At 39.4% G+C, this 20,513-nt stretch overlaps 4 protein-coding genes and 2 non-coding genes across 9 annotated transcripts; 3 read left to right on the top strand and 3 right to left on the bottom strand.

Moving 5' to 3' along the window:
- Positions 1-98: 98 nt before the first annotated feature.
- On the bottom strand, positions 99-2,103 carry LOC6562415 (integrator complex subunit 14). The gene is made up of 2 exons (XM_001988440.2): positions 1,468-2,103; positions 99-1,367 (listed from the first exon to the last, which is right to left on the bottom strand). Exons 1-2 carry the CDS (start codon positions 2,006-2,008, stop codon positions 154-156), a joined length of 1,755 nt encoding a protein of 584 aa, XP_001988476.1. The 5' UTR covers positions 2,009-2,103; the 3' UTR covers positions 99-153.
- A 584-nt stretch (positions 2,104-2,687) lies between these two features.
- LOC6562416 (FK506-binding protein 5) lies at positions 2,688-7,768 on the top strand. Of its 2 annotated transcripts, none has more exons than XM_032736105.2 (5): positions 2,688-2,829; positions 3,589-3,759; positions 5,724-5,943; positions 6,010-6,643; positions 6,796-7,768. In XM_032736105.2, the coding sequence occupies exons 2-5, from the start codon at positions 3,668-3,670 to the stop codon at positions 7,572-7,574; spliced, it is 1,725 nt and encodes a 574-aa protein (XP_032591996.1). In that variant the 5' UTR covers positions 2,688-2,829; positions 3,589-3,667; the 3' UTR covers positions 7,575-7,768. The 2 variants fall into 2 exon arrangements, with proteins under 2 accessions (XP_032591996.1, XP_032591997.1); XM_032736106.2 differs by having other exon boundaries at positions 2,692-2,829; positions 3,594-3,759.
- On the bottom strand, positions 7,723-9,422 carry LOC6571294 (dehydrodolichyl diphosphate synthase complex subunit nus1). Its single transcript, XM_001997460.3, has 3 exons — positions 9,292-9,422; positions 8,581-9,214; positions 7,723-8,256 (listed from the first exon to the last, which is right to left on the bottom strand). Exons 2-3 carry the CDS (start codon positions 9,097-9,099, stop codon positions 7,915-7,917), a joined length of 861 nt encoding a protein of 286 aa, XP_001997496.1. The 5' UTR covers positions 9,100-9,214; positions 9,292-9,422; the 3' UTR covers positions 7,723-7,914.
- Positions 9,423-10,027: 605 nt separating this feature from the next.
- Positions 10,028-15,874, top strand: LOC6561527 (abhydrolase domain-containing protein 2). 3 transcript variants are annotated; one of them, XM_043214554.1, is made up of 6 exons: positions 10,028-10,250; positions 10,411-10,597; positions 13,660-13,829; positions 13,919-14,273; positions 14,345-14,694; positions 15,060-15,874. In XM_043214554.1, exons 2-6 carry the CDS (start codon positions 10,443-10,445, stop codon positions 15,227-15,229), a joined length of 1,200 nt encoding a protein of 399 aa, XP_043070489.1. In that variant the 5' UTR covers positions 10,028-10,250; positions 10,411-10,442; the 3' UTR covers positions 15,230-15,874. The 3 variants fall into 3 exon arrangements, with proteins under 3 accessions (XP_043070489.1, XP_043070488.1, XP_043070487.1); XM_043214553.1 differs by having other exon boundaries at positions 10,314-10,597; XM_043214552.1 differs by having other exon boundaries at positions 10,311-10,597.
- On the bottom strand, positions 13,337-13,407 carry Trnag-gcc. Its single transcript has one exon. It is a non-coding gene; the product is annotated as a tRNA-Gly (tRNA).
- Trnas-aga lies at positions 14,897-14,978 on the top strand. The gene has a single exon. It is a non-coding gene; the product is annotated as a tRNA-Ser (tRNA).
- Positions 15,875-20,513: the final 4,639 nt, after the last annotated feature.

The raw sequence follows: 20,513 nt of genomic DNA, 5'->3' as shown, positions 1-20,513 counted from the left end.
TAAACTTTATTGAGCAGCCGTTACACTGTTAACAGAATTAACATTCTCTACTTGAAACAAATAAATAGATTTTAAATTTAAAAAATAATACGAATATGTCATTTTATGACTTATTTAATTGGTATTCAGAAATCAGTAAAAGTAAACTAGATGCTAGTACAAGTAACTCCCTGCTGAAGTCGGAGGAGCGGCAGACGATGTGCTATCGGCAGCACTTGCCTTCTGGAGTGGCACAATTGTTGATTTGATGTCACGATTTGATGTTTTGCGCAGCTCAGTTGCCGCATGTTGAAGCTGCAGCGTGCACTCGCTGCCAACGCCATTCAGTGTGAGTTGTGCGGTCTCCTTCTCGATCAAGAGCGCCAGCGCCTCAAGCAGCTCCACAAATCCGAGGGCCAAAGCTGCGCGACGAATGCGATTCAATTCCTTGTAGAAATGCTGCGTTTTGTCGGGCATCTTCTTGGCATGCCGTAGCACCTTTTGTACATCCGATTGCAGACTGGCCTGGCGTATCCAGACGACACTGCTCTGCGAATATGAGCGCCGTTCGGAACGCACTGGAAAGCTGGCACTCTCGCCAGGCGGCACATCTTCGGGAAAACCGAGCAATTCCAGGTCACCCAGCCAGGGTATGACATTGGAACCCGGTGGCAATACGTTAAGCATAAAATTGGATTTCTTCTTGCTGTCGTTGTAGGCATACATGAAGCCATACCATCTCTCGCCGAGCAGCACCAGAGCAGCCATATTCTCCAGCTTGAGTGCACCATGGAGCAACACGCACAGCGTGTCTTTTTGCTGCTCCGTTTGTGGTGTTGAGCTGTGCTTGAGGACGACACTCACATCGCCATCATCGCCACTCTCCTCGGCATCCTTGTTGTCCTTCATGTAAAAATCGCGTACATCCTGCTCGAGCTTCTCCAGTTCATAGTGCGGATTGCTGGTGTCCAGCGTCAGCTTGGCGGGCTTAGCAACTGCTGCCAGACCGCCGGAACGACGAGTCGGCTTCTCGCGGTCCACCTTCGCCAGCACCCAGTGGCGACTTAGCGTGGCCGGTGAGCCGATGTCCGACAGCGAGAGGAACCCACACACATCAATGCGCTGCTCAATGTGTCGCACTATGGGTTCACCACCGTACAGCGGCGCCTGCTCGTAGGGCACCGTTGGGGGCCACAGCAGAACTTGCCCCTCCATGCGGAAATAGTGGCCGCACTTGAGCGTTACCTCTGTCGATTTGTAGCTGCTCTCGCACAGTCGCTCAATTAGCTCGAATAATGCGGTGCGACCCAGTTCGCTCTTATGGCTACCACTAGTTGTGACCTCTCCTGCCTCCGCGCCCTTTGTCGGCTTCGTCATAAAAAGTTGACCTAAAAGTCGCCAAGAAATTAGTAAATTCAACGAAAACATCATACAAATTTCAAATATCTGTAGATTCTAAAGGATTTACATGTTGCATCCAAGACTCACCCTTTAGCGCGGCATTGTCCAGCAGCTGTTGATGCAACGTAACGCCTCGTGTGAAATATAAATCTCCATGCATGCCGAGACAGATGAAATTCAGATGGTAGGCGGCCAATAGTTTTAGCCAGGCATATTCCGGATCCGCCTCTTTGCCGGTATAGCCCTCCAAGAAAGCAGCTAGCGATGTGCTGCCAAAGCCCGGACCACAGTCTGTGAACACAACCAACTGGAGCAGATTCTGAGTGCCCCAGGTGGCCATAAGGCTGACCGAGGTTTTTAACATCGTCATCAGGCATGCCTTGTCCAGAGGTTCGATTTTTTTAATCGCCTGACGTATTTGATCGTAATCCCGTGTAAAGTCCACTTTCAATTCACAAACTGTGGTGTAGACCACCAGAGCCAAATGCTCGAGTTTTCCTGATGCCGTCAGATTGTCGAGCAGATGTTGAATGCCTTTAATCGCTAGCGATATATAGGTGTGCTCGTTGCGTCCCGGCACAGGGCGCAGCATCGAAAGCGATGCATCCAAGGCAATGATTGTTGGCATGATCCAACTTTAAGGAAATTAAAAAAAACCAAATGTGTTTACCAATATAAACAACAGCCGGCAACAGCTGATAGCCAGGCATCGATTTTCGATATACATTCACACATAAATGTATCGAAAACTGTGCGTTTGTAAATATGCCATTCGCACCGAACTAAAATTCGGATCGCGCTCGTTCATTTCGGTTTTTCTAGTCTTGACCGCCAGGTGGCGTGGAGTGCTCTTCCCTCCCTACCAAAAGATATATATCCATACTCGGTCTATTAGCCGAGCATTACAAATTAGAATTGAAATGGCGTTAAAATTCAACATAAATTGCATTCTAAAGTTGAATATATATTTATTAGAATTTGATTGGTTTGATATTTGCCGCTGCATTAAGATTGCAATCACCCATATAATTAATATGCAGAATAGTTTTGTATTAAAACAAATTGAATTTTGATTCAATTGCGCTTTCTATGATACGCCGTCCGCTAGACTAAGGATGCGGGAAGCTACAAACTCGACTTGTTGCTCTTCTCGATGGATGTGCTCTTTTAATTACATTTAATTAGAAACATCTGAGCATGATTGGGGCCTGTTCTCTCTCATTCTGTTTAGCTGACGCTCTCTCTCCCTCGCTAACCGGCAGACGATTAGCAGACAGAATTCTTGGTGCTAAGCGGCAGCATCTTATATTCATTCATTGTGCGCTGCTCGTGCAGTGAGGACGTTGTCTGCTCTAACAACAATTCAAGAAGTGTTGTTTATTATTTGTAGTTGAATATTAAGTGATCGACAGTGTAGTTTTTAATATCGAAACCAATTCAGTGTTTGAGGTTTGAAAATTTGATTCGATTTTCAGTAATCATTACTTAAAAATTAATCCCATGTGTGTGTGTGCGTGTGTGTGATCGTTTTTAAATAAGTATGCATTTTCTGTAAACTTATTATGATTAGTTTAATAACGTTTGCCCAACACATGCATGAGTACTCGGCTATACTATAATATACTCAGTGTCTATCTTAACATTCACAATTTATCAACCTTTAACCCAATTCAATTTTGCGATAAGGACATACATAGTATTTATTATTCCATTTATTTGTGTATATTTGTTTTCTTTTTTAATAAAAATAATTGAACCGTTTTTTTTAAATCAGACTGTGCTCATTAAAGCATTTCACTTGCATATTTTTGACCCATTTTCCTTCTTTTTTTTTTTGCTTGCATTTATTACCGACCAGAAAATGCATGAAATGGAAATTTAGCTCACGCTTAATGAATGATCTGCATCATTTGTTTATTGTTATAGCGCTCCGTTCACGCCAATGTATATGCAGAGCTCCACATATATACAACTATATATGTATATATATCTATCGGCATTGCAACAAGGAAAAAAATGTCCATTTCAACATGCAGCTGCAATCAAATTGCCATGGCTTCTAGCTGCGATATGTAGTTTTATAAAAGCCAAACAAAAACAAACGTTCAATCGATAAATTTCTGACGTCTCCATTGCAATGTTCAATTTACATACACTATAAATGTATGTGTGTTCCTTCTATATTGATGCAGTTTCCTCCATCCACAGCACAGATCACGCACTTTGAATTCATTTGGATTTGCGTACTGCATCAGTGGCTAATTGAAGATCAGCGAAACGCACCAAAATGGCAAATGCAGCGCATCAATCAATTGCTTTAGTATTCCTAGCCCTAATTGGCCTGGGCCTATGGCAGACATCCGTCGAAGCATCAGTCACGTGAGTACAGATTATCCAAGTGGAAAATATGCAAAGACCTTTGGTCTATTTATACTAATGTTGAGGCTGTTATAATTTTCTCGTGAAGTTTGCAACGCCTTCATGGAGAAGTCTCCGACCTCATAATGTATATTTTTTATTGATCAGCCGAGTCGAGATATATCATATAACTCCCATAAGCACAATCGGTCACAGATGAACTCTTGAATTCAAAACATTATTGTTTAATAATTTATCCTAATCAAATTCGCCAGGATTGCGTGCTATTATTTTTCTAACATTTAATCAAAATATCATCGAGATAGGAACAATCCTGTGTGAAAATCTTTTTTGTTTCCGTTTTTATGCTTCTAACATCCGAAGCAAAAATTATCCACATCAGATTACTATATCATATAGCTTTCATAGAATCAATCTTTCGGTTTGTTTATTAATTTATTGTGATATTTATATGTTTGCCATTTGACTGGAGGTCTAGAAAAGAACATAATCTTTGGCATGACTTAGATAGCCATTTTTTCTTGTTTTTTATAATATTTATATTTAGAAAATCTCACAATATTAAGAGGGGCAAGTGAAGAAAACCTCTTTAATGAAATGCTTATACATTTCAAGAAACAGAAACAATATAGATACAAAGTTCTTTTCTGAATTTAATGTAGACATACATCAAAGTTCTTTGCCAAATGTAAGCCTTAAAGATTTCTCAATAAAATGTTGTAATGTGCGAAACAAAAATATCGTAGCTCATTGAGATCTTTATTTTGTACACTCTTGATGTGCCATCATTATTCTTGGATTCGAAAAAACAAACAAGTTTGACACATGTCAAACATTCGTTGGCACTTTGCTTTGGATTTCCACAAACGCATTTGAAATATAATGCACTAAAAATGTTTCTTTGCGAAATGTGCAAGACATCAAATGCGGCGCCAGGACGTCCCCAACTCCAAAACAAAACTCCCCCACATCCGACACCCAATTCGAAAAAGAAATAAACCCAAAGCCCCCAAGGCCCCAACCCCTGGCCACTTTACACCATATGCCGACACAGGGCAACGCCTTCATCCAGCAGCTAGCTTCTAGCCCCTAGACAGACTGACAGCCCTGCCAAAACTAATGACTATTGCCTTCAAAGAAACAGAGATGTTGGTCTGTCTGTTCCGACTGTGTGTATTTGTTTATTTTTGGCCCAGAGCATGTACACACTTCATGCAAATGGCCTGCGGAATAGATGATATGGGGATGGGCAATAGTAATGGGAATGGGGATGGAAATAGGAATGGGATCGGGTACGGGGAATAAGACTCTTAAAGCACAGCCAGCATACATATGGTATACTCGGCACATGGATATTGGATGCGCTGCATATCTCTATCAACATCAGCAGAAGCATCAATGCATTTTACACAATACTCACATATGGCAACTAAAAGGGTTTCTGACCCTGAGACGGCACTGAGTTGTTGGACACAAATACATCGATTATTAGCAGGCAGGGTAAGCCATGCATGTTTACGAGAATTGATCTCGATCTTTACATGTCATTTGTGACGACTGACTGCAGGCGGCCATCCCCAACCCTCTCAGCTGTCGATAGCTGAGCCATAAACGGGGCTGTGGTGGTCCAAAGTCACAGGCCCCTACCCACCGACGATTGATGAAATCATCTTGTTCTACAAATTATACTACATATGTGCACATGTGTTAGATTCGAGTACGTTCAGTAAAAATAACAATAACAATCTATGGGTACGTTTATTACGAAATATACTTAAATATTTATTAATATTTTCATTTATTATTTTTCAAATATTATCTAATTTTTCTGAGGAACAAAAACTTTATGAACAATTCAGCATCAGTATTGATGTACAGATATTATTAAAAAACCGACTGTGAAATAGTTTTATATTTATTTGTGGTTTGTTTTTTAATATATTTTGCTCTTGCTATCCGTGCAGCAATGAAGACTTGAGCGGAACACTTAAATCGCTGATCTACTCGTACAATCAGCTGGACAACAAGCTGGAGCGGCACGAGCATCGGGAACGTGCCCTGGGCGAACTAATGAAGAAGGCGATGCAGGCCTTGCAGAAGGGCCAGAAGAGTTTAGAGCCCATAAATGGCATATTTGGACGACTGGACGAACGTGTCAGTCAGATCGAGACAATGCTGATCACAGTAAGTAGTCCAACTGGTCAAATCACCAATCTGAAGCTGAAGCTACAAATTTGCATCTCATCGCAGCAAGAGGAGAAATATAATGCACAGACGGACAAGATCAATCAGGCCATGGATCATATGTTCAAATGGATGCGTGAGAATGACGAGTGTTTCAAGCAGCCCAAGGCTATAGCAGCACCAGCTCCCACTCCAGCTCCCGCCCCCGCACTGCCCAATGCCTTTGTCCAGGAGCAGCAGCAGATCAACAAACAGCTGCTGGACGAGCTCAAGCAGCTATCGACGAGTGTCGCCAAGCTGCTCGATAGCAATAAGCAGTCCGCCCAACAGACCCAGGAGAGCTTCGAGCGCATGCCCAAAGCTGATATGCTATTGACCCAAATCGAGAAAAAGCTGCAGGAGCACAGTGATGCTGCCGCTGCTGCCTCCGCCGCCGCTGCTGCTGCTGCGGCTGCTGCTGCTGCTGCCGTCACTACAACAGTTGCTCCGCCCAAGAACGATGAGTTCGAGCTGCAGCTAATGGAACGTCTCGGCGCGTTGAGCACCGATGTGGCACAGCTGCGTAATGCCCCACCAACGGCTCCACCAGAACCACTCGGTCTGAATGAGAAGGACAGAGCCTATATCCAGGAACTCAATAACGAAACACTCAACGCACTGGCCGCACTCAAGACCGAATCCTTGTCGGCCCAGGAAACAGGTGAGCGAAAACGTATTTGATGGAAAATTTGAATCCATATGAGCACAAAGGCAAGAACTTTTGAAAGTTCCATCATTGTTCATTTTGATGTCTTAAATATAAGCAACAATCAATCGATTTTCCATAATATTATTATATATTTATTATCTTAGCATTGCGCCAGACGACAGAGCATCTGCAGCAGACGGAAGCGAACGTCCAGGCTGATCTGAAGCTGTTGTCGGTAGATATCAATTTGCTCAACCAGCTCTACAATGAGATCAATGCCAGCCACAGCAAACTGAATGACGGCTTCGATGCGCTGGGCACATTCAATGGCATCATGATGAACAACTCGGAAGCGGTGCAGGATACGCAGCGCAAGGTGGAGTTTGGCACGCTGCAGATTGTGCAGAAAGTGAGTCAGCTGCTGGAGCAGCAGGTGGCTGAGCTGACGGGCTTAGTGAAGACACGCTTCAACGAACTGGGCGATTTGGTGGTGACCACCCAGCAGGAGGACAATCGCAACATTAGCGGTTTGCTGGACACGGCCTTGGAGCAGGTGTGGCATCGCATCGATATAATGGCCAGCGAGATTCGTGAGAGTCGGGAAATGCTCGGTCTGATGGAGGCCGGACAAGTTGGCTATGTGAACAGCACGTTCAGCGCCATGCTCAGTTTGACCAACAAAGTGGAGGAAACCAAGAAGTACATGATGGACATGGACGGTAATTTGAACTTCCTGCTGGGCAGGCTGTCGCTGATGTCCAGTGAATTTGCCAACATTAAAAAGGGTCTCGCCGACTCACTAAATGATTTACGCAACTCCTTTCAAATGATACACGAGCGCATGCCGAGCTCCGGTCCCAATAATAATAATATCGAGAAAAATAAGTATCTGACCGATGTGAATCTGTTGTCCAAGCGACACACCCAGCCCGAGCGGGAATAGAGCACACAGCTGCCGCATATATACAGAAATGCAAAATACACACAGATATACAACCAAAAAAAAAAAATAATAACTAATACTAGAGCTTAAGCAAACGAACTTACAGTTAAAACCATCAAATATTTATGCAAAACACAATTTGACATGATTCATTTGTAAATCTCGGCAAATACATTTCGTTTTTGAATAACAAACATTTATGTATTATGATTTTCTTTTCACTTTTCCTTACATTTGTAGCGCAGTTTGATTCGTTTTCTTGTCTTATACAATTTTAAACTAAAATACAATATTATAATTACATTAAGTAACTACTTAGGACACTTTCACACTTAAAACACTATTTTCCCCATCGTTGTTCGCAGCGGGCATATTTATAAAGTATCTTAACAAAGGACTTGGCATTAAAATAGCGTCCGCCGCGATGCGTGTGAAACTCAGTGAAGCGCACATGCCACGGCAGCAGACCATATGTGCATGTCTGCCTCGCGAACACAATGCCCAGCTCCGGTTCGGGCACCACAAAGCCCAGCCGCTTGCTCAGCATCGCATTGATGCCGTCGTGAAGCGTCTGTCGCTCCTTCAGCATGCCCTCCACCTGCGCCGATTTGCGAGTTTCGTACAGCTCGCGACAGACATCGGCGATGAGGGCATGGCCATCAGCGCTGTCAATTTGATAAACCTGCAAAAGTCAACAGTTTCGTGTTTGTAGTAGTGATAAGAAAACAATATTAAGTTCCGGCGTTCAAAAGTTCAGCACCAGATTGTACGCAAAGTATAGATAACCAAAGGCTAGGAATACCTTGAGACTTGAGACAAATATTACAGCTTTAAGTATAATTCATTGTTATTAATAGTTGACTGTAACCAAGTCGAATATGTCTCTAAAGTGGCCTATTCCGCAAGAGTAAATCAGCTTTAAAATACACTGCAGATAACTACTACTACTAAAACACATGCAACACTTGCGCTAGCTTATGATAAGTCCTTATCAATGACAACTAACCTGCAGCTGAGTGTAATGCGGACCTTTGCTCGCATAGCCATTGACTGTGCCATTTGTGACGACAGCCGTTTTACTACAACAACCATTTGAGTGCTGATGTTGTATTTGTTCCTTGATTTCTTTGGGCGGCCAGAGAAAGTGTCTGTCGTTGGTATCGCTGGCCATGGTTTGACACAGTTGCGATAGGTGGACGTAACCAGTGCTGGGCGTACGCTTATCATAGACACTTAAATAGGGTATGCCAACAAATTGGGCATAGCCAAAAACGCGTTTGAGCAACACATCGTTTACATAGCAATCGTCTGGGGCGATGACGAGCACCAAGTGCTGCGGCAACTTCTGCAGTTTGTCCAGGGCGGCACGTATGAAAACGAACTCATGCTTATCATCACATTGCCAGTAGTCATATGACCTGGAGGCGAGCGCATGCAGTCGATAATAGAGCTGCTGCAGAAGCTCATAAGCACCGATGCCCATCAGCAGCAGTCGGCCAATCAATATGCATAGAATTTGCAACATTTTATTGCGTTCGGAATGCTTGCAGTAATTTTAATTTGTGTTTCGATGTGCCGGGCAACGGGACTCCTGTTGCTTGTTTTGCTGGCGTCTTGCTACTGCGATTTCCACGCATAACCTGTAATGTGATTAAAGTGCGCTGTTAACTTATTTTCTTTTGCGAACATGTCTAGTTTACCCATCCAAAACACTCACGTTTGTCAAGCGGCTAATGGTGTAATTCCTCTGCTGACTAGCAACATAACTCCGACTTTAATTTTGGGGCGCACGCATATGCATATGGACACATACGTGTTCTCATTGAGTGAATGACAAATTATCGATTTGGCGATACATTGCCGAAAAATACCAGCAACCCTTATATCGATAACATTTATTGGTTTGAGCTTGACAATATCGTTTTATTGAATATGGGATTGGGAATGCGGGAATTTTTAAAAATAGCGGGCAGTCGAAAGTTGACTACTAATAAAATTAAAATTTAACATGTGATTTAACAAGTTAAAACGTTGTAGTCGGATGTAACCGACACAAGCGCATTAAAGAAAAACATATCTGGTGAGTAAATTTATTGTGAATATCATAATCAAATAGGTCAGTTTCTACAATAATTGTTAATTTTACGATTTCAATTTCGGCCATGACCGACATCAGCGCAAATTAATATAAATACTAGTGCAAAGTACTGGTCTGTGCCCGCATCAGGTAGGTTGTTGGCGATGTCCTTCAAAGCCGCCAGGCCACCCGCTGGTAATCTAAAACACACAAAAGTATTAAAAATATTCTTTTCCCACGATTAGTGTAATCAATCTGCTAACCAAACAGTTTAAATGGGTTGAAATGGCCTAAAAAATGACATAAATATAACAGTGCCATTTTGAGTAAAGCAGAGTCTGAGCATTAACTTATTTGTTAAAAACAACACCAGACGCTCGAGGACTGTGGGACTAAGTGTATCAGCCGAATTGCCATTGTTAAGGTTTAATTTCAAATAATAAGGCAAATAGTGTAATTAAATAATTGATTTACATATAAACGTCGAACATCTTGAACCGCAACCGTGTTTGTTTTGCGGCGATTGTTGCGTCGTTTGTGTTTGTGTGCGTCGTGTGTGCGCTTGTGGGCGTGATCTGCCCTGACAGCTGTAAATCACAGTAAGCCTTTTGTGTACAAACCCAAATTAATAAAGTAAATAACATTTTAACTAACATCAGCAGAGCATACGACGTAGATTTAATTGAAAAGAGAATAGAAAAGCATTTGAGATATTAAAAGTGAAGTGCAAAATTAAATCAACATCAGTGACACCTACAGGTGCAGGGGGGTTAACCGTAAACCCTGAAAAGATGTCCACCGCATTTTTAACGCTCGTCGCCGTCATTGTGTGCATTTTATTTCGCATACTCAATGTGCACAGCCAGCCACTGAAGCCGAGCGTTTGGTGTCTCGATGAGCAGTTTCTCGATTGTTTGTACAAAATAGCGCCGGTGCTGCGTGAACCGTAAGTAACACAATTTACAAAAATAAACGTATGGAAATACATATATATGTATATATTGTCCATATCGAAATTCAGTCGCCATTCAATTTGTTTTTTTTGTTTTGCTTCCCACACATTACTTTTGTATGCTGTTTGTGTGTGTGTCTGCTCAGCTGTTACTTGTGCGCTGCATACACGTTACAGCCATGCCAAAATGTTAGTTAACAGCTGGACCTTCAATAAAATTAGCTGCAAAAACAAAATTGAACAAAGGATAAGGGTTGTATTTTATTTCTTGGCTTACCACTTTCAGCTAGTGTCATTTGATTTTTTACTTCTATAGCTGCACGTTGCCGCATTTTTTGTGATATTCCAATCGAAACGCAATCGCTTATGATTCACATTATATAAAAATATACTTGTATATATGTAAATACTTATATGACCTAAACATGCACAAAGCTCAAGTATTCGGCATGCAACAGCTGCTCCCAGCACATGCATCATTAGTCGCAATTAGTGGCCTCTATTCAAAAGCGATCTTGGTTGCAGTTGTTGACCATAGCTTTAGTGATTATCAATATTTTAAGTGTTGTTTAATTAATAACCGAACTATCTGTAAAATCATTTAATTGGTAATGCGTACTTTTAATTTAAAGAATTTTTTAATTATTTACAGTTGTCTTATCAATTTGCTTAACCTTCATATCAGTTGCCTAGCCACAATTGTGACAGAGAATTTTTTGCCTAAAACTAAAGTCGAAATTGTCATCAATGTGTAATACATTTGACAAAGTTTTCTTATCATTGCGAAGAAGACTGACAATATTAACACATTCATGCACATAGAGTACATATATTACGTATGTATCACCTTACACACCCTCGCACAGTCATTCGTATTTGTTTGCAAAAGTAATGTATATATTTTATTAACAAATCGTAAAATTCGCTTCAACTCTAGAAACTATATAAGCCAAAGACAAACTTTTTTTGGTGACTGTAGACTGTATGGACGCGCCTGGAAAATTTTTACCCATTTTAATTGAAAAATCCATATGAATAGCCATACGTATATATATATGTATGTATGAACATATGTGTATTTGTTTTGTTCGACATTCGGTTTTTGCAAAAAGATTTGTCAACAATTTTGTAGCCAGCTTTGACTTCATTTTTATTTGTTGTCAGCTTTCGGTCAAACATTGATAAGGGAACGGTACAAAGTGCAAACATAATTGCGCAGTTCTTTGAAATTAAAAAAAGAATAACAGTGAATAGCCTAGCAACAATTGTAGTAAAAAATGCACTGCTTGAAAATAGATTTTCTCTTCTATTTAATCTGTCAACTGGTTGCGCTTGATGTTCGATATACTGTAACCATACTAATACATACATGTTTGTATATATTTATGTATAAGGTGTGTCTCAATCTCTTAAGTATTAACAACATTCACATATGTTAGCCCATTTTCAGTCATATCTTGAACTCATTAACAAACAAAAAGCACCAAAAATTTTCCATGCTCTTTTTTACACTTATATCAAATGCCGTTCTGGCTGCCGGCTGACTACCTGTTTGTGATTTTATTTTGACGCAGTGCCAAAAGTCCAAGCGGGTTGGCCGCTTTTGTTTGACAACAAAGATTACGTAAGCGAAATGAGCGCAAATCTACTTACTCATCAGCAGCAGCAAGCACAGCCACAACTTGTGGCTCTCTTCCTTCCACACCAGCTTAAGATTGTTATTGTTTTATCGCCCCTTTGTGGTTGAGGAATTAATACAGCAAAAAAAGGGGGTGCAAAAACTTATTAGATGAGTCATCTGCATAACTCTTACGAGTGTATTTTATATATGTATGTATAAACTGCAGTGGTCACTAGCAAATGAACGATCCTTGTTGCCCGACTCTAATTTATAATCATAAATAATGATGTCATTTACAAAGTTCTACTTTTAATTACAATAAACGATTAGTATTAATATGTGTATTACTTATATTTTTAATGTAATGATTACTCAATTTCTATATACATATATTTTAAAGTGTGTATCTAACAAATAAAATGGGATTCTTAACATTTATGATATGCGGACAAGTTTTAATTCAACAGCAATCAATAATTATTTGTTATCTTGACATTTTTGTCGGTTTTCTGTTTTTCCCTCCCCCTTCACAAATATTGTTAATTGCTGTTCAGAATTGCATGTTGGGAATTGTTGCATGTGTTTTTTTTTCTTGTGGTCAAACTTTTACAACAAATCTAGGCGGATTCAACTATTTGAATATTTAATTGATGTGGTCAATGAAACTACTTGGTATATATTAAAGCGGCGTTCATAAATAATGTTTGAAGATTAGCAATTTATTTAGCATTTGTTAATATTCCCGCGATCCACAATAGAGAACGGAACACATTTGATTGATACTAATTGAAAAGGGGCTGACTAAGAGAGTTAACTGGACAGTTTCGGCACGTTTTTGCACGCCTGGCAACAATGGCGCTGATTTTTATACCTCAATTGAGTTCAATTGATTCTACGAGATGCTTTGTTTGCCGGACAAAAGTTTGCCATTTGCCATTTCTACTGCAGCAATCGCAATTTACAATTTACAATTGAAGCATTTGGGGATTTCAATTGAATTAAATATATCGGTCGTATTCATTTTTGGCACGCCACCGATTTTGTGGCCTTGTTTTGTATCAAGGTTACAAGGCTAAATATGGAAAAATACAGAAAAGAAAAAAAAAGTAAGTTGCATCGGCCGGGAATCGAACCCGGGCCGCCCGCGTGGCAGGCGAGCATTCTACCACTGAACCACCGATGCTTGTATTCGATTAACAGCGACCGACGTAGTTAACGTGCAACCGAGTAACAGCTGTTAGTGGCGCTGTTGAGATGCAACAGTTTGCAGCTGTTAGATTTTTACCTTCTTTATACTTTATAAATAATTGATTGAATTGACTTTTGTAGGTAGTGATTAAGTTAGCCAGCTTGGCTGGCAGTTAACTGCACAGAGTAATTAACTGCACGCAACTCACATGTTTATCAACTGACCATCTCCATTTATTTTTTGCAGCTATATACCGCCGCGACTGTGGGGATTCAGCGGACATGTTCAGACCGTATTGCATAGCATTGTGGGCCGTGTTCGATGCCCCTGGCCTCTGGGCGAGCGTGTCTACCTCTCCCTGCCGGATGGCTCCACACTAACATATGATTTGTATCAGCCGCTCAAGGAGCAGGAGGGTAAGTTATCATCATCATCTTCTGGCCAACAACAACTTATTTGCTCTGTCTAACTAATTACTAACTACTAACTCCCAAACATTCTTTAGATGACGTCACAGTCGCCATTTGTCCGGGCATTGCGAACAGTTCAGAATCAGTTTATATACGCACTTTTGTCCATTTGGCGCAGTGCAATGGTTATCGCTGTGCCGTAATGAATCACATTGGCGCCCTGCGTACCGTTCAGGTGACCTCGACACGGATATTCACCTATGGTCATACAGAGGATTTTGCTGCGATGGTCGAGCATCTGCATCAGAAGTATCAGCTGAGTCGCATGGTTGCCGTCGGCTTCAGCCTGGGTGGCAATCTCGTCACCAAGTACATGGGCGAAATGCAGAAGGCGAAACCGAGTAGTGTCATTGGAGGTATATCCATTTGCCAGGGCTACAATGCCGTTGAGTAAGTCACCTTGCCTTCAAAATGTATATAACAATAATGTCTATCGATTTGTGTTTGTCTGTACTTTTTAGGGGCACAAAATGGCTATTGAATTGGCAAAACTTCCGACGCTTCTATTTGTACATCATGACTGAGAATGTGAAGAGCATCATATTGCGCCATCGCCATGTGCTGCTCTCGGATGAGGTGAAGGCGCGTCACAATCTCAACGAGCGTGATATTATTGCTGCGGCAACATTGCCGGAACTGGATGAGGCTTATACGCGCCGCGTTTACAATTTCCCATCGACACAGGAGCTCTACAAGTGGAGCTCGTCTCTCTTCTATTTCGATAATATTGAGAAACCAATGATATTTATTAATGCCAAGGATGATCCGCTCGTTCCGTTAGATCTGCTGCTACCCATCAAGGAGTATGCCAGTAAGTTTTGAATTTTTGTTCAAATAGACATTTTCATATTTTACTCTGCTAGTATTTTAACATTATCATCGTGTATCGTAAAATGTTATGTTGGCTTGCGTTATCGTAACATTTTACGTGATTCAGTAGTTACGCTCTGTTAAGACAACATATGCTCGTCAACAGTAGCAGAAGTGGGCACATTGCTGTAGACAACCAACAAGCAGCCGTGGCCGAGCGGTTAAGGCGTCTGACTAGAAATCAGATTCCCTCTGGGAGCGTAGGTTCGAATCCTACCGGCTGCGAAATGGAAAATTTATTTTTTTTATTTTGTATTTGTTAAAAACTTTTTACTTAAATATTTAACATTTCTTTTATCATTGCAGCCACTCGACAAAAATCAGCATATGTGGAGGTGGCACACGGCGGCCACCTGGGATTCTATGAGGGCGGTTTCCTATATCCGAATCCAGTAACTTGGCTGGATCGCACGCTGGTTGCCATGGTCGGGTCCTTGGTCATGATGCATGCAGGTGGCAGCAAAGTGGGCGCATAGGAACACGAATCATTCTCAATATATATCAATAATGCCGCAGACCTAACAAAATCTTTTTGTATTTTTTAGCCAAAATTTCATATCGCAGTCAAAATAATTAGAAAGTTAAACGCGAAATATTATCAGAAAAAAAAAATCAGATCATTTTTAGTGTAAAAGAGGCTAATTAGGTCATTTAATTGATGTACACTTTCGAATGTGAATTTAAAACAGAGTGTTGAAATTTATTGTATTACATTTACTTTTTGACAAGTTTTTGCAAAAGTTAAACTAACATATGAAAAGCGAAATGTTTTAGATGTAGACGTTAATTTATGTAATAGTTAGTAACGCACATACCATGTACTTATTTGTAAGCAAATTCATATTAAATAGTTTTAAATTCAACTTAACCGCGTGAAACACAACCAAACCAACAATATCTGTCTGAGTGTTAACTTAAGCAGTTAAGAAGAATTTATAAAAATAATAATAAAAAAAAACTGAATTGTATGTCCTTGGCCGCAACGTAAAAACAAAAATTGCCTTATTGTAGATTTTTATATGTGTATATGATTTACAAGTCCCTTTTTATATAATTATATATAAATGTATTGTAGACTATTTACGACGAAGCATTTCAATATATCAAAATATGAAACAAAACCAAATGTTTTTGTACAAGTAACTTTTCCGATGATTTTATTTTCTATAAAATATCAATGAAATGTTGTATACCAAAAATGATTGTTTATATGTGTATTTGTATGCATATATAATGCAGAACCATTTGTGTAGTTTATATGTGCTTAATTGTTCACAATGTGTTTATATTTGTAATAAATAAAAAAAAAACATACAAACGTTAATTTATTATTATTCTCTTTATTGATGAAACTCTAAAACAATTTATTTGATGCTGTGTTTACACTTATTTAAATCATTCCACAGCCAGTTAAATGGAAATATTTTAATCCACACTTATTATTTGATAAGGGCAACGATTCTATTTCAAAGTTGTTTGCCAAAAATAATAGTGACAACTGAAGTGACTGCTAAGTTGCTTGTCCACTTGATTGAAAAGGACACTCGTGCGAACACAATGTACACACACACACACAGTCACACACACACATATAAGAAAATAGTTGGAAAAACAACGCATGGAAAATGGGCAGAAAATCCCAGTGATGCGTGCTCAAATGTTTGACATTTATTCTTCCATGGCTGCTGGTCCGGCAAGTGTTTCGTGTTATTCAATATTGCTGAAGGCCCCTTTACTCGTACTTTATTTATTTGTGGCACGCACCATGGCGTCCAATGAGCCTAGATGGGTGCCATTAAGAGCAGTGTAAACAACAAAATTCGTCTACTTTAAACATTTGCGAAACTACAAAGCAGAGCTTTTAACGTTTTCTATTGCGACATTTTTCAGTAAATTAAATGATCAGGAAGTTCTTTTAGATTATTAAAATCTGCTTAGTTCATTGCTTTGTCGACTACAAATATTTGTATGCCGATTGTTGTGTGAAAATAATCGCGGCATACTTTTAGGTGCACATATGCGATGAGTAAAAAAGCCGAATCTCGATTAAAACCATTCATTTTTTCAAACATTTTCGTTGTGATCTACTCTTTCGAAGTGTATTCAACACGATTTGAATTTCATTTGGCCTGTTGATAGTCCTGGTAGTTTAACACAGGACTCGAGAAATTATCTATTTGAAAAAAGTCCTGTTGTGTCAGCTGTTTCGTCCGATTTTTCTTCATTCGAAACGGTCTTAAAGACATCCGTGTAGTCCTTGAAATGGTCACTTTACGCCGTACTTTTAGATTTTTCTTATAGGAGTTTAGCTTAAGCTTAAATACATATTAAATAGATCATCAAGTGCTGAAGCAACTAGAAATATTTCCCTTACAGATAGAATAATAATGTTCATCGCATTGAGTATGAAAACTACTCATATCAAATAGTTAGAAATCCCTTAAAGTGACTAGTTTTGTAATTGTCTCTTATATGGCTGGGCAGGGGCGATGGCAGGATGGAGTTCAAGTGCTGGCTGGATGGCCAAGGGGTTAGCGACATTTTAATAAAACAAGTTTAATAAAGTTGCAGCACAAACTGTCGGCATGGCATGTATGTGCGTAGCATGTTGAGCGATTAAGTGTGGCAGACACATCAAGCCGCATCGTGAGCCCATTAAAAAGTTACAATGTTGCAACGCGCCAGTTGGTCAACAAACGCGTATGGTACACACTTGCCACAAACTGCGCCATTCCGCGACTACTTCTGGTTTTAAACTCATTCCTGTTCAACTTTGTGTGAATGATTTGTGTCCGGCGTTTACTTCAAAACAGTGAAATCATTTTCTCATTACTTGTTGGAGGATCAGAACAACATTAAATTGTTTTACATATTCATTAAAGTTCATGAATATTTTTTGTTTTGATTCGAAAACTATTTAAACCGAAAGTAAAGAAAGATAAAGAAGACGATGAAAAGATTCTGAGCTCATTTTATTCAATATTATTAACAGACAACTTAAATTCAAAATTAAAACCTAAATCCAATTTTTTGAATGGAAGAACCCACCAGACATATTATTTTTTTAATTAATCTGTTAAATATGCTAATCACTTTTGTGTTAATTTAACTCAATTTAACTCTTCTCTTCTCCACTCAAATTTGAATAAAACGTTCGCCATTTCTCATTTCGCTGCATACAAAAAATAGTTTTTGCACAATTTAATTGTTAGTCACCGCAGTTGAAAAAGACTTCCAGCGTTTATACAGAGTTTGGCCTATGTACCTCCCTTATGACCTATGACCTCTCGCACTTTGTCTGCCGTTTAGACTGTGGCTCGCAGTGCTTCCTATTTGTCATTCGTTTACACTGCTTTTTGTCATGTGCACATACCACAAAAAAAATATATATATATATATCTACATATATCAACTTTCGGGTGGAGCTGACAGGCTGCAAGAAGATTTTAACTACTTTCTCCCCCGCAAAGCAAAACACGCGTGTCCTTGTTCATGGCAGAGATGCTTTTTTTGCAGTGTCCTGCAGCATTCATATGCTAAATGGAAGTTTAACACGATTTGCGTGTGTTTAACAAGACTGAAAAACTTAAGGTTTGCCATAAAACGTACATCATATATATTAATGTATTTATATTTGTAATAATTGTAAAAAAGTACCATCCATAATTCGTATAATTTTAGACTTTTATCTGTGTGGGATTGGGAAGAAATTAAAGATTGTGCAAAACTTATTATTTCTAGTTTTTCAATGTCTTCACATAAGCTTAGTTTTGCTTTGTATATACAAATTTTAATACATATATATATATTGTTTTTTTTTTTGTATTTTTAATTTCTACTTTACTTGATTGCCTCATTTGCAAAACTTAACCTTTCACAGTCGCTTAGCAGTTAATATTTCCCACAGCGCTTTTGAACAATTTAACTAGAGCTAAAATACACACACAGAGACACACACACACACAGACACACACACATACACACACACAGACACACACACACAGAAAATATACACACACAGGAGCTTTTCCTAGCCACTTGAAGTCGCTGCCAACCGCCGTGCATTCAAAGTTTTCAGGAATAAAAAAAGAGAATGAAAAAAAGTAGAAAATACTAGAACATAAAGCAAACACTGAATAACCGGCGAGTGCCACTGACAAATGTGGAAAAATGTGATAAAAAAAGCTTGGAAAGTAGAAAGACAAATTATAAAAGTGCGATAGAGAAAAATAGAATTTCGACACGCAAGGGTTAGTTTAACAAAAGTTACTTACGCACTCCGCCAACTTTTGTAGTTTGTTGCATATAGGAACAATAGGGCCAGCGCCCAACGCAAGATGGCGCAAGTGTCGATTTCATCGGCATCATGCGCATCCTTGAGGTGTTGCCAAAGGCCGCCAACCGCTTGAGAAACTGCAAGCAGAGCGTGGAAAGTGCCAAGCGGAAAGCGGTTGAAAGAGTTTTGGAGAACATGTCAAAAAAAAAAGAAAAGATACTTTGTTTTGGCTGCACAATGTTCCAGTTGAGTTCATTGGATTTATTATAAATAAATAGATAAATCAATTGCATATGTGCCGGAGGTATTTTTGCAACAGATAAATAACAATAATATTGTGTTGGGTAACAAAAACTGTGAGAACAGAAAGATGCGCAGATGAATAGACCAAACTATAATTCAACTTAATTGTCTATTTAAGCTGGCGTGTTTTTGTTGAAAATATCAACATGAAGAATATATAATTTGTTTGGAATTTATGTTTATCTGGGCAACGTTACGTATACTTAATATTAAACTGCTTATTCTTTTCTTTGTTGCTTCTTTTAAGTAACAAAACTGCAGACAAATTTTATATACACTGGATTATCCGTGGGTTGAGTTTGTCAGAACTGGTTGTTATAGTTGTTGACGTTGTTCTGGTTGTTGTTGTTGTTGTTGATGATGGCCGTAGGAGAAAGCAGAGTTGGCTTGGCCATTGACACTGCATACCGGAAGTTGGCATTACAAGCCAACTGGAGGATGCCCATTCACAACACTCGTTGGGAGCTGGTGATAAGGCTGTTCTTGATGTTGTTGTTGTTACTGTTGTTGTTGTTGATGATAATGATGAGTTTTCCGTTGCTTCCTTAGCCAGCTTATCAGTCTTTCGTCTTAGCTGCTGCTCTCGCTGATGAAGGTGCTCATTTAAGACGATTGCCCGCTTCAGCCATAAATGTTCATTTTGCTCCCTGCAATCGAATTGTTGACATGTCTCCTGCAATTTGCACCACTATAATCAAAAGGAAATACATAAATGAACATACATACATACATACATTTATATATAAGTGTATATATATGTATGTACATATGTCTCCGTCTCTGTTCGTATCAAATCGAAGAAAATAATCTTTATTTGGTTTTATTTGTGTTATTTGCTCCTTGTTTTGCGGGCGCTGTTCAATTTTACGTTTATCCTTGAGTGTGCGACTTTTATGTGTGTCATTTGTGCTGTGGCTGTTGCAATGCATTTTCATGGTGTCACATTTGACTCTTGAGTCGTGAGATAAGATTCCAATTAGGATGCCCCTTAGAAACCACAATCAATTACCACAGCTGTGTGAAGTTAAATAGCTTAGAAAAGATTTCAGCAGAGGTCAAACTGAATTTTAAGTGATTTCACATAGTTTATTGTAGAATTTGAAAACCAACTCACATTTGTATAGTTCTTAAGGTATTAAGCATTGAGCAAGCTTAAATCAATTGCACTTTTAAATAATTTC

The sequence above is a fragment of the Drosophila grimshawi genome, unplaced genomic scaffold (assembly GCF_018153295.1).
Source record: "Drosophila grimshawi isolate 15287-2541.00 unplaced genomic scaffold, ASM1815329v1 contig_1377, whole genome shotgun sequence".
Classification (NCBI taxonomy): Eukaryota; Metazoa; Arthropoda; class Insecta; order Diptera; family Drosophilidae; genus Drosophila; species Drosophila grimshawi.
Note: the sequence above shows the minus strand (reverse complement) of the source record. Positions and strands in the feature narration are given on the sequence as shown.

Coding starts and splice junctions, on each gene's coding strand:
- LOC6562415 (XM_001988440.2), bottom strand. CDS start 2,008: ATGCCAACAATCATTGCCTTGGATGCATCGCTTTCGATGCTGCGCCCT. Junction 1,368..1,467: donor GGACAATGCCGCGCTAAAGG/GTGAGTCTTGGA, acceptor GGCGACTTTTAG/GTCAACTTTTTATGACGAAG.
- LOC6562416 (XM_032736105.2), top strand. CDS start 3,668: ATGGCAAATGCAGCGCATCAATCAATTGCTTTAGTATTCCTAGCCCTA. Junction 3,760..5,723: donor TCCGTCGAAGCATCAGTCAC/GTGAGTACAGAT, acceptor CTATCCGTGCAG/CAATGAAGACTTGAGCGGAA. Junction 5,944..6,009: donor TCGAGACAATGCTGATCACA/GTAAGTAGTCCA, acceptor ATCTCATCGCAG/CAAGAGGAGAAATATAATGC.
- LOC6571294 (XM_001997460.3), bottom strand. CDS start 9,099: ATGTTGCAAATTCTATGCATATTGATTGGCCGACTGCTGCTGATGGGC. Junction 8,257..8,580: donor CGCATTACACTCAGCTGCAG/GTTAGTTGTCAT, acceptor TGACTTTTGCAG/GTTTATCAAATTGACAGCGC.
- LOC6561527 (XM_043214554.1), top strand. CDS start 10,443: ATGTCCACCGCATTTTTAACGCTCGTCGCCGTCATTGTGTGCATTTTA. Junction 10,598..13,659: donor GCGCCGGTGCTGCGTGAACC/GTAAGTAACACA, acceptor TATTTTTTGCAG/CTATATACCGCCGCGACTGT. Junction 14,274..14,344: donor CAGGGCTACAATGCCGTTGA/GTAAGTCACCTT, acceptor TGTACTTTTTAG/GGGCACAAAATGGCTATTGA.